The sequence below is a fragment of the Taudactylus pleione genome, unplaced genomic scaffold (genome assembly GCF_031769625.1).
Source record: "Taudactylus pleione unplaced genomic scaffold, aTauple2 ptg000006l, whole genome shotgun sequence".
Lineage (NCBI taxonomy): Eukaryota > Metazoa > Chordata > Amphibia > Anura > Myobatrachidae > Taudactylus > Taudactylus pleione.
This window is the reverse complement of record NW_028284409.1, coordinates 3082293-3094739: the sequence shown is the minus strand read 5'-3', so window position 1 is coordinate 3094739 and position 12447 is coordinate 3082293. Positions and strand designations below refer to the sequence as shown.

At 40.9% G+C, this 12447-nt stretch overlaps 1 protein-coding gene across 1 annotated transcript in view; it reads right to left on the bottom strand.

Moving 5' to 3' along the window:
• The window catches only part of THEMIS (thymocyte selection associated), a 97763-nt gene extending 88474 nt beyond the window's left edge, over positions 1-9289 (bottom strand). Inside the window, exon 1 of the mRNA XM_088451904.1 lies at positions 9196-9289. Coding sequence (XP_088308030.1) covers positions 9196-9289 — 94 coding nt within the window. The remainder of the gene's footprint in view (positions 1-9195) is intronic.
• Between the last annotated feature and the right edge of the window lie 3158 nt (positions 9290-12447).

The following is a 12447-nucleotide window of genomic DNA, read 5'->3' as shown; positions in this document are numbered from 1 at the left end:
TAATTCTTCATTTTTATTTTTTGTGAGGCACCACATTATTTCTGGTTAAAAATGTGTTGCAAATTAGTAATATATTAGAGCAGTAACCAATAAAAATGTTTGTCTATGCAAAAAAGACTATCACCAATACCCCCAAAAATACAGCCTATAATAAAAAGAAAAGTGGTGTAAGATGGAATTGCAAGTCGGAGGGCAACAGGGACTAGAGCCAAGTTCTTGGAGGAAATAGGAGCCAGGCCTAAATTGAATTCCTCCTGAACATTTAGGCCTTGCTTTTTAACGGTCGAAGTGGACAAATACTCACTGAATGCCCTTTGTCTCCACAGTACATACAGAGACCTAGGGAGCATCTTCTGGATCTTTCTTCAGGTGACAATTGAGATGCACCAATTTGTATTGGTTTCTCCGGATCTGAAGCTGGAAACCAAGTGACGGAGCTGGGCAGGTCGTGGGGAGATTTTGTTTAAGATGGTATTGGCTACGTAAAGCCGGGACATTCCAACCAGAATCAGTTGCCCATCTGTGGAATTCTGAGTAATAATCTTCGGCTGTCTTCCGACCCTGCCTGAGAGAATACAATTTGCACTCAGCTAGTGCAGTTTTGTCAGGGTCATCATACAATAGGCCAATAGCAGTAAAGAAGGCATTAACCAACTGCAACGAGGCATGAGTTGAGGGCAACCCAAAGACCCAAGTCTGTGGATCCACTTGGAGAAGGGAAATAACCAGTCCTACTCATTCCGATTCTGTCCCTGAGGAGACAGGATGTAGCCTGAAATTCAACTTGCAACTTTTGCAGAAGTTGAGGAACCATTAGCGATCCCCTGAAAAACGGTTCGGCACGTTCATTTTAGGCTCTTTGAGATGGATTGGAGCAGCAGCAGGAGCCTGAACCTTTACAATGCGCAAGCTGAGCTCTTGGACCTTTTGGGTAAGCACTTGAAGTTGTGCAACAAACACCTGAGCTGGATTCTGCCCCTGTTCCATATTAGCTCCTTATGATTTTTGAGGCTGACTATAATGTTATGAATCCCAAAGACTTTCCGAGTAAGCCCCCTAGAACCTGGCCTAGCGAGGTCTTCCACCACTAACAGCCACCCATTGTTCCCTTAGAACTAGAGATGTTTACTGGTACTTAGGTGGCCACCTGGACTTCGTACTCAGGGTAGTAGCAGCTTACATGAGTGACTGATGGGATCCAGTGGTAAGGTGAGGAGTTTGGAATAGGAAGTGTCAATGAGGCAACCAGAGACTTGATGGTGTGGCTGGAGAGCCGGTGATGTGGCTTGAGTGCCAATGTGCAGAAAGGTTTGGCTGTGAGAGTTAATGGTGTGGCTGGAGAGCCAGTGATGTGGCCTAAGTGCTGATGTGTAGGAAGGTTTGGCTTTGAGAGCTGATGATGTGGCTTAGGAGCTGATGGTGCAGCTTTGAGCCAGTAGCAAAAATAAGTGAGTTGATGGTGCGGCTTTGAGAGCCGATGGAGAAACAAAGGTGCCAATGGTGCATCTTTGAGCTGGTAGGAGGAGTGGGTGAATTTGAGATGTGATTTTGTGAGCTGATGGTGTGGCTAGGGAGCTGGTATACAAATTGCTGTACTTGCGATGTGACTTTGATCGTCAAAGGTATGTTTTGGGAACCAATACACAAGTTGGTGTACTTGAGATGCGGCTTTGAGAGCTGATGGTGTGGCTTGGGAGCAGGTACTTAAGATGCATGTTTGAGAGCCTATGCTGTGGCTTGGGAGCTGGTACACAAGTTGGTGTACTTGCGATGCGGCTTTTAGAGCTGTTGGTGTGGCTATGGAGCCGGTACACAAGTTGGTGTACTTGAAATGTGGCTTTGAGAGCCAATGGTATAGCTTGAGAGCCGGTACACAAGTTGGTGTACTTGCAATGCAGCTTTGAGAGCCGATAGTGTGGCTTGAGAGCCAGTACACAAATTGGTGTACTTGCGATGTGGTGCGGCTTGAGAGCTGGTATACAAGTTGATGTACTTGCGATGCAGCTTTGAGAGCTGACATTGGCTGGTGAGCCAGTGGCAGCATGGAAGCTGCTGGTGTGGCTGGGAAGCCAATGTAGTAGCTGCAGAGCCGGGGGCAGCACAGAAGCTGCTGGTGTGGCTGGAGAGCTGGAGGCAGCACGGAAGCTGCTGGTGTGGCTGGGAAGCCGATAACCAGTGGCTAGACAATACCACTGGAGAACCAGGACACAACAGTGCAAGCAAGCACAGAATGCTGACCATGCAGCAGAACTGAGAGAACCAAAAGGAACGCTATAGTGGGCGATGCGGCAAAAGTCCAGTGTGAACAAATAGGGGAAGGAACCAATTACGCCGTGCTGTGGAAAACACATGACCTCCTGTGACATGCAGATCGCCTGGCAACTGACAGAGCAGGAACAACAGCATCATGAGAAGGTAAACTGCTAGAGGGAGATTAGTCATGCCCGTGACTTGTAACACTAGGTCAATATACTGTAGATATTATTTTAATAATCTTTTGATACCCAGTTTGATGCACATTACATAGTTCATCAATTGGACTGGAAGACAGTTTCAACATAGAAAGCATTTTTTTTAATTAGGGTAATCAGGCTATGAACTTCCTGTCTAATAAAACGTTCATTAACAGGATTTACAAAGAAGTTGGGAGCCTTTCTTACAAGAAATTATTTCAGAGATGGACACTAATGTGATCGCAACTATGATTTTGTACGCAACACAGCTGCGACAATATGCTAATGGTTCCAAAGATCACCCGAGCATAAGGACACCCACTGCTGCTTTTGTACATGCGCACGACAACGCTTTTATTGTGGAAATATCGGTAACATCAAGCGGCCATTTTGCCTTTGCAGCAGGTCTTACCGGCCACAGACTTGGCAACTCTCCTGACACGCAGAGGGCTCTCATGCTCTAAGGAGATTGCGAGGGCTAATATATGCACACACATGTAATGGCATTTAAATGCTCAGACATGCTTGTGTAATTCTGACCACCCCCCTGTTACCACCCCCAAACACTGTCAACCTGTCACTCACTTTATGTTGGATTCCTATGTGCGTCTGTAATCGCAGTGTGATTGCTGTGCATGCGCAGTGCAGCCAGGGCCGGATTAAGGGCCACATGGGCCTGGAGCTGAAAATGTTCAAGGGCCTATTATAAGAAGCAGGGTAGCTGTGACCAATGCTCTGTGGGTGTGGCCAGAGCCAAATAGATGTGTACAGCCCCGCTGTCTCCTAAATACAGAAAAAAATCATAATTTTATGAGTAACCCAGAAATAATTGTTTAATGCTTGATGAATGATAATGAATGATTTATGGCAACTGTGTGGCCAGCTAGGCAGCTGGCCATCATCATCCTGCCATGATGATGGGCCTATTTTTATATGGAGGTCTGGAGCTGGAGCTCCATCTGCCCCATTGTTAATCTGGCCCTGAGTGCAGTTTATACACATGCGCGATGGCGAACAATCGCTCGATCTGTGCAAATATGGGCATTGCGCACATTTCTGAATCAGGCTCTAAGGCTGGGTACACACTAGAATATATCTTCACGATTTGTCCTTTCCAGGCAAATTGGAACGACAAATCATCAAGAATGTTCAGTGTGTACCGACAAATGCGCACTCCCGCGGGTCGTTTACAATATCTTCTGGTTGGCCGTGCTGCAAGTCATCAGATGATATTGTGTACAATGCCATGCTGCTAAATGTAGCATGTCATTGTACTTCACACCGTATTACCACTGCATCGTGCAGTGTGTACACACGGTGCAATATGTTGGCATACGGAATGGCCGGGAACACATCATTCTGATGATGTTGAACTTAGTATTTATGAAAGGTAGAACTTGGTTGCCAATTATACTAAGGAGCATATTTGTTTGATTATAAAGACTTGGTCCCAATAATTAAATGGTTTTAATATATTGTCCTGATCGTCTACATTTTTCTGAAGCCTCCACCGGTTTCTTTGTACTCTTCTTTAGGTTATTACTACTGGTCTGATCAATCAAGCATTCTTCAACTTATCCCTTCTCTGTGTGCATCAGAGTGCCTGCAGAGGGGCAAGCATGCAGGTAATAATTATATAAGGAACAGCAAAGCAGGACAATTTAAGGTTTTGGAAAGGACTTGTTTAGACCCCTGTAAGGGTAAATAATAAGTAGGCAACACTCAGGAGTACCGTTAACTGAATTCCACCCAATTATATTTTAAATTATATGAAGAGTTCTTCTTTAAAGTCAATAATTACTTTTGTACAGCCATTTATTAATTTATTTCCTAAATATCCACATAAACAACAATTAATACTCCATAGGAAATTGATGATGTAATTAATTTTCTAAACCATGTTTTTCTGCTGAGAAAATGTATCCAGAGTAATATCATAAAAGTAACCAAACATGTTATAAAAGTTTTTGCATTAACCACGACAACTATTTTAAAGGCACCATCAGTTAAAACAGTTTTATCTGAATGCTAGAAATAGGGTTATTATATTATGTATTATTTTTTAAGCGTTTAGCTTCGAGCTGTTTTCCACATTGATGTGGATCATTATTTTATTTCAAAGCTTGGCAGTACTAGAGGAAGCATGAAGGTATAAGGTAATGAAGCTAAAAGTGGCTAAACAGCATTCACTGCTTCAGTAACTGCAAAAGCTCCACTCTCTCTGCCAAAGTTGCAACAAAACACATAAAAGGTTATCACTTAATATGCTGCATTCAGCTGTTGTACTAAGAGTTATTTTCTGAATATTCTCCTTTACACACACATGCATGATTAACAGAATAGTAAAAGAACCAAAAGTTACCATGATTATTAGTTGAATATGTTCATCTATACAATCCATACAAACAGTAATAACTGTATCCTCTCCCTAGTTTTACTAGCCACAAACATTAACTGTCCAGGTAGGGACATTTTATATTTACTGTTGACATTATGCCTTAAGTTTCTTAAAAGAATAGATATTCTATAGACTGTATGCGATAATTTTACAGTAAAATAAACTGTAACATTTAATAGACGTCTGTTGGCTTTTTTCTCCAAATTCCGCTATTGCTGTACAATCAATACTGAAGCAATTTTCAGAAACTCATTGAGCCACACAACCTGAGAACTTGCACAACATGCTATTTGAATTGAATTAGTCCCATATGATTTATTGCATTTGTGTTCAACATTCTGTAAACATATTATCAACTGTACCTACTGTATTTGACAAAATAAGTTACATTCTCAGAAAATGGCACAAAGATACTGTATATTTCTTTTTTATGCAAAAGTTATACTGTTCTTTGAAAAACAATTAGAAATATGACTTTTATAGCTAGATACAAGATAAGAAGAACGTTGCTTGTACACTGTAGTGACAGTTTTAATGATATACACTATACAGCATACAGTATGTTATTTGAAACTTTATGCTAGTTAAATTGGCTGCCATCAAACTTCTCGTAGCACTTTTATAATTTTTACACAGTAATTATTGCTTACCAGTTTATGTCTGTCTCATGGATGTCACTTTATTAGAGATAAGAATTTTTCATAATTGTACTGCGGAATAACTGCTTCATTCCACATTTGGCTGCAGAGTTTCAGTCATTCTCCAGCGGAATTTGAGTGGAATTTCACCTATCAATTTTGCTACATTCTGAATTCACCTATGTTTGTGTTGCCTGACTACTCATGTATTATACCTCAATCAGAGCAGGATAAATTGGCACCCTCATAGTACCATATGTATTTCTAAACTGCAGTTTGCATAACAAATGCAAAATGCTATTTTGATGAAAGGAGTTTCAATTTATGAGGAATTGTTTAGTTTTTAGGGATTGAATGCTGGCTAAAACATTTTAATCATTAAAAACAATGTGGGGGGGTTGCCAATTCTGGAAAAGACCAAATTTCACAAATCACAATGTGTCAATTTAAATAGCCATTTTTTATTATTCGCGCACACAAGTGAAATTTCTATTGATTCTTTTCAGGACACATAGAGGGCCAAATGTAATAGGGTTAAAGTTCAGAAAATGTGAGTTTAGCAGTAATCTCTCACACTTTTTAAATTCGGCCAATGTAATAGAATCCGAGAACATGCAAACTCGCATGTTTATAGATGCAAAAAACTCTCACGATTTATACTCTCATTTGGATGTTTTCCCATTTTGAAGATAAAACTCGACCAATGTGAGATTTACTGCTAAACTCTCACATTTTCTAAACTCTCACCCTATTACATTTGGCCCAGGGTGTTCTTTGAAAGTAGATTATATTTTTATTTTATTAGTATATAGGACAAATGTACTTGAATATGAAGTAAATATACTTTTCCTAAAATGTAAACAATTAGTTCTCTCGGTTATAAGGACACCAAATATGTGCATTTTATATAGAATTTGGTATAATTATAGGGCTCAAGTGTATATTTTAGTTACATACTGAAACAAACACAATTCTAGTTTGGGACACAGGTGATATGGGACCATGATTAGGAAGTCCATTTAATAGGTGGCTTGTTTAACAGGAATGGGTATGCGGCCGGCGGTTCGATTCCCGTCAGCGGGAGCAGCCCGACAGGAGCAGAGTTAGAAGCATCGGAAGCCCGACAGCGCTGGAAATCCCGATCGTGGATAGGTAAGTATAGACTAACCTAACCCCCCTAACCCTAACCGTCCCAAGTGCCAAACCCTAATCCCCCTTCTAAGTGCCTAACCCTAACCACCCCCTTCCCCGCTGCCTAAACCTAAGTCCCCCGGGGGGGTGCCTAACCCTAAGTCCCCCAGGGGATGCCTAACCCTCTCTCCCCCTAGCCTAACCCTAACCCTCCCGGGTGGGTGCCTAACCCTAAGTCCCCCCCGGGAGCCCTAAACCTAATCCTCCCCCCCCCGCGGCTGTCCACTCGCGGCGCCCGGCATCACTACGATCGTGATGCCGGGCACCGGTCTCCCGGCGTCGGGGAAATGCGGGCGTCTACATCTAGACGCCCGGCATTTCACCCATGCCGGGATAAGACAGTCGGGAAGCCGGCTGCCGGTATTTAGGCAGTCGGCTTCCCGATTGCTTCCCGTTTAATATGGGGGAGTTAGCAGTCTATGTTTCATGGGAAAGGAATTATAGAATTCATTATTTTTTTTACTAATGTATACACTTTTTTATATATTTTGTATTGTGTTTGTTTGCATTTGTGAAGATCCATCAGTGAGGAAAGGTTATGCCATGAGCACTGGCATTATTACGTCTAGTGTAATTTTTGTACTTTTAATACACTGTTAATGGGGCCCCACAACACAGAGTTTCTTGGTGTAGCTACAATCACTAGTAGCAGTATATATATATTATATATACATCAGGATAGAAACATAAAGCCTCCAGGCTGACATTAATGTACTGTGACCAGTTGGGAGCAGGTTTATGTCATTACATACAAATTGGAATACTTTAAGTAACAAAACTAGCAATAATTAGATTCATATACAGCCCTGAAAATGGATGAGCACTTTTCACAGCACTTTTCAAAAGCTTCATATAACAATGTATAATATCATCTCCTCAAACAATATAAAGCACCCACCAAAGATGCATTGACCGTCTTTATTAACAGTACCTTAAATCATACTGTTATTAATTTTGTTTGTTTATTTTGACAAAACCTGGTCTGTTCTGCATTAACACATACAGTAGCTTGAACAAATACTTTCACATGTTAGCCTAGGAGAACACCAAGCTTCCTTATAATGTAACATTATCCCATACTACCAACAACAACCTCATAAACTGTATGTAGTTGGTAAGAATCTGCTTAAGTTTTATGCTTTATCTATATATTTTTCTACAAATTCTGTAGCCTACAAATGACACAAATAGGATATTAAGGGTAAAATGTACTAAGCGGCTGGTTCTAAACCCCTGCGGTTTGATGGCGGTTTGGCGGTGATTTTTCTATCCGCAGATTTACTAAGGCCAAAACTGCTGCAAAACCGCCATCAAAACAAATTTTAAAATAGAATAGAACAGGGCTGTCATTTATAAACCGCCACCAAACCCCTGGGGTTTAGAACCCGCTGTCAAACCGCCACCAAACTGCCGGGGTTTAGAACCCGCCACTTACTAAATTTTAAGTATTAAAGAAAATAATTGCTTTTTATGTTGTTTGATTTTTCAAATCTGCTTTCTAAAAGTCAGTTCCTATAGGTCATTTGTGAACATTTCTAGCTACAATCAGTACAAGACATATTTTCACAATTATTTAATATCATCATCCAAGTACAATGTTGTATAATGTCTATGTAATGAACATATCATTTATTGTTCTAGTGAATATTATCGCAAACTATTTACTCAAAAATAGTTTTTGCTGTGTGTCTTGAAATATCTCTGTAGAATCAACCTTGAAGATTCACAGAATAAAATCTCTTTATGGAATTCGGTTACATTGCTTTATCTAACACTACTGACACTAGCTCCTCTTTATTGGGCAGTGCTATGTGGAGACTTCCAGAGCAAAGCTTATATATAATACTGTATACATAATATTAATATTTTAGTCAATGCCCAAGTTAGAGTCCCTCATCCTCCCACACCTGTTGCATTCTCGCCTTGACCGGAGTTACACCAAGCAATACAAGTTTCTACAAATTGTTACTACAAATATGTAAACAACTAATAAAATCTGATTGTTTAAAATGATATAATTGGGTTATATGCTCGACTGTTATTACTTTTTTATAATGCACCACAGAAATGTGCAGCGCTGTAGAGTGGGGAAGTAAGAGCATTTTACAAAGATGTAGGAGACCAAATTGAAAAATACTTGACATAAAAGAAGCTTAATAATGTACATAAGATGTAAGCGACAAGGTATATAACAAGTTTCATAAAGAACATGTAGGAGGCAAGGTACAATGACGCACAAGTAAATTCAACACAGATGGTTACCTAATCTAGTTCACAACCACTGTAAATGTAAACCAATAACATATAAAAATAACTTTTCTATTGATTTAGAACGTCATCTTTTCCAGTGATTCTGTTCTCTACATTATTCTGCTAAAAGCTTGTTTAAAAACACATTAAAAAGAAACGCAATACTAGTAGAAGCATATTGTTGTTTTTGTTGTTCCATTTGGTAAGCCCACATACTATATGATATTCAGCGAAAGGCATGCTTAAGGAATTTCAGGGTTCTTACCTCCATCATAAAATCCAGATTGTATTTGCAGGACCCTGGGCAGAGTTTTGGGATCCAGGGACTGAATATATTTTTGGAGTGTGGTTGTCATCATCCAAGATGAGACATGCAGTCAGCTACAAGTATAGACCAGTGATGCTGTGCACAGCATCCAGCTAAAAAGATAGTGCTTGGTTCTCAGAGTTGCAGACAGACAGGAAGAGGCTTCAGATGTATATATGTCACAGGCTCATCTTCAGTTCCTGTTCTTACCTGCCTCACAAGAAAGGGCTTTGTTCAGCTAACTGAACACAGTTGCAGTCACTTGCAGAATGTTTTTTATATATATCTGAGTCAAAATTCTTTGTGACCTTTGTAACCTAAATTGTAAGTAAAATATAACGTAACAAGTGCATTATATAGAATTTGGTTAAGACTCCAACTGCCACCTGTCAAGTAATAGAAACACCTTTCCAACAGTGCAAAATTCATTTTTTTAAAGAACATTAGAACTAAATGAATACATATTTACATATTTAGTTGGAATTAACTGACATGTACACCTGAGGCTGCAGTTACCAGCAGTCCACAATTTATAATTTCAGCTCCTAACTATCATTTTTCAAACGCAACATGTAACATGACAGAAGCTGATTGGTTGGTACTTTATCTCTCTCCACGACTTAGTACATATCCCCCAGGTCTTTAAATATCTGTCTTTGGAATTTCCTTGGAGAAAACAAGGGGATGTGATTCGCCACACCGGACAGGTGTTAAGCTTTATTGTGAACATAATTTGGCCCCATTATAATATTAGTTAATATCTGGAATCGTGTAACGGTCACGAGGGTGCTATCATTAACAGCTTTGTTAGTCATACAGGTAGAAGACAAAAGTTGCTGTTATGATGCACAAAGCATAAGCAAATAAATAAAATGTAACTTTTATGAAATAAAATTAAAATGTTAGTTGGAACAACGCAGGTAAAATATTCAATATTTAATGTGTCAGTATTAGGGATGTTAGAGACCCACCTTTATAAGGTTCAACGTGACGTGGTAGGTGGGCAAACATCTTCGGCCAAACATGTACTAAGAAACTTTACTCAAAACCATGTTAGTTGTTGGAGTTTATTATAAATAATTTGATCATTAGAATTATTACACCTGCATCTCCTCCCTTTTTCTGCATATACATAAACTATAGAACAAGAATTTGTTTGAAAAGAAGAAAAAAATGTGGTTGTTAAAATAAGAATATGCACTGGGTGTACCTCCATCTATATTATATTCAATTACTGTAGTTGTAGTGAGCAGAAAATATACAGTATATACCTGTGTATTCCTTTTATAAATATGTACATTACAGATACAAATACATATTTGGATACCCTAACTCACATTATTCTTACCCCTATAACAGAGGTTCCCAAACTCTGCCACTGCATTCCACATTTTAAGGCTATCCATGCTTGAGCACAGGTGACTTAATTAGTACCTCAGTCAATATTGTTTAACCATCTGGACGCAAGCATGGATATCCTTAAAACCTGGGTTGCAATGGCAGATTGATAACAAGCATTAATTACTAATATTTTGCAATAAAAAATACTGCATCTTTGGTTTGGAGGAAATTGATGGTTACAACTTGGAGATGTGCAGGTCCAGAATTCCCAACCAGGTCAAGGTTCAGATTAATTTTTCTGTCCCGGTTCGAACAAAGTCCTGGTTCGGATCTGTTGCTGGTTCGGAACTCGGTTTTAAAAAAACAAACTTATGGTTTTGATTTGGACATTTTAGCTGTTTTTATCGATTTTTATCCGAATCCAAAACCAAAACAATTTAGGGTGGTTTTGCAAAAGCAAAACACGAGAATGAATCCGGATCCAAAACCAAAACACAGGGGTCAGCGCCAGGGGCGTATCTATAATGGGTGCACGGTGTGCATTGCACACTGGCCCCTGGGTCCAGGGGGGCCCTGCACCGCACACCCTGCACCCATAGTATTACTTACCTCTCCGGAGTCCCATGTCGGCGCGGGGGTCCGCTGCTGCAAGAATAACTGGAAAATGGAGCCGCGACCACTTTCCCATAGTTTGCGCATGAGCAGTACAGGGAAAATGGCCACCACGGCCATTTTCCCAGTGACCTGTGCATACTCTATAGACTCTGGGCGCACTCTAGTGCCCAGAGTGTATAACTCCAGCGCTGGCCATGCACAGCTCAGTGCGCTGCCGGCCGCTGGACAGAGATGAGGGGGCCCGTGTCGGAAACTGCACATGGGCCCCCTCCTCTCTAGAAACGCCCCTGGTCAGCGCATATCTCCACATCACCAGAGATGCAAGTCCAGCTTAGTTGGCAGTCAGGTTATCAACCTAGGGCCTGATTCAGACCCGCTCGCGAGCGCATAGCAATTGCAAGCGGGTTGATGGAGGGGTACTGCGCACGCGTACCGCACGCATGCGCAAGCCCCGGAGCATGGGAGAAATTATCTCGGTCCGGGACTCACTACAAAAGGGGTGGCTGTCGATGTTGTTGTAGGCGGGGCAGGGGGTGGCTATACAAACGGAGGCATTCCCGAAGGAACGCCTGCCGTTTGTGGGAGACACCACTGACATCACCAGTGATGTCAGTGGAGAGCTTCCTGCTCTGTTAGAGCAGGAAGCTCTCTGGGGCTTGCGACGGGCAAGACCCTACCACAAGGGTCTCATCGCAAGCCCCGATGGTCGCGACCATTACCTGGCCACCCGCAAAAGCTGTGGGTGGTCACCCACAGCTTAGCGAGCGGCTAGGAGGCCGCAATAAAAAAAAAAACACCCTGATTCAGAGCGAGCACTCTTAAAGAGCGTCCGGCTCTGAATCAGGCCCCTAGGCCACATCTTTTGGTGTGAAATATAGTCACTATTTTATTTTTGCAGATTTTTCCTCCTTTTGACTTGTTGTGTTATTACCAAGATATTGCAAAGCATCATTACTGCCATAAAATAAATTACAAGCTGAGTCTCTGCTCCGGGGAGTTTCTGTTATTGTTAGATCTATAGAGCTTCATGATATGAAGATCTCCATTTATTATCATGTCAATGGTGAGGCTAGCCTTTCTACAATATTTGTTGTTTATTTTGTAACATTATAGGTAAAATGTATCAATTATTGCAAATAAATTGCAAACATATCCCCTGCATACTGGCAGTTTTGATTGCTGTTATGCAGGATTACTTTCTTGTCGGGACAGCTCTGCCAATAATGAGCTGTCCAGGTGATACATAGACATGTG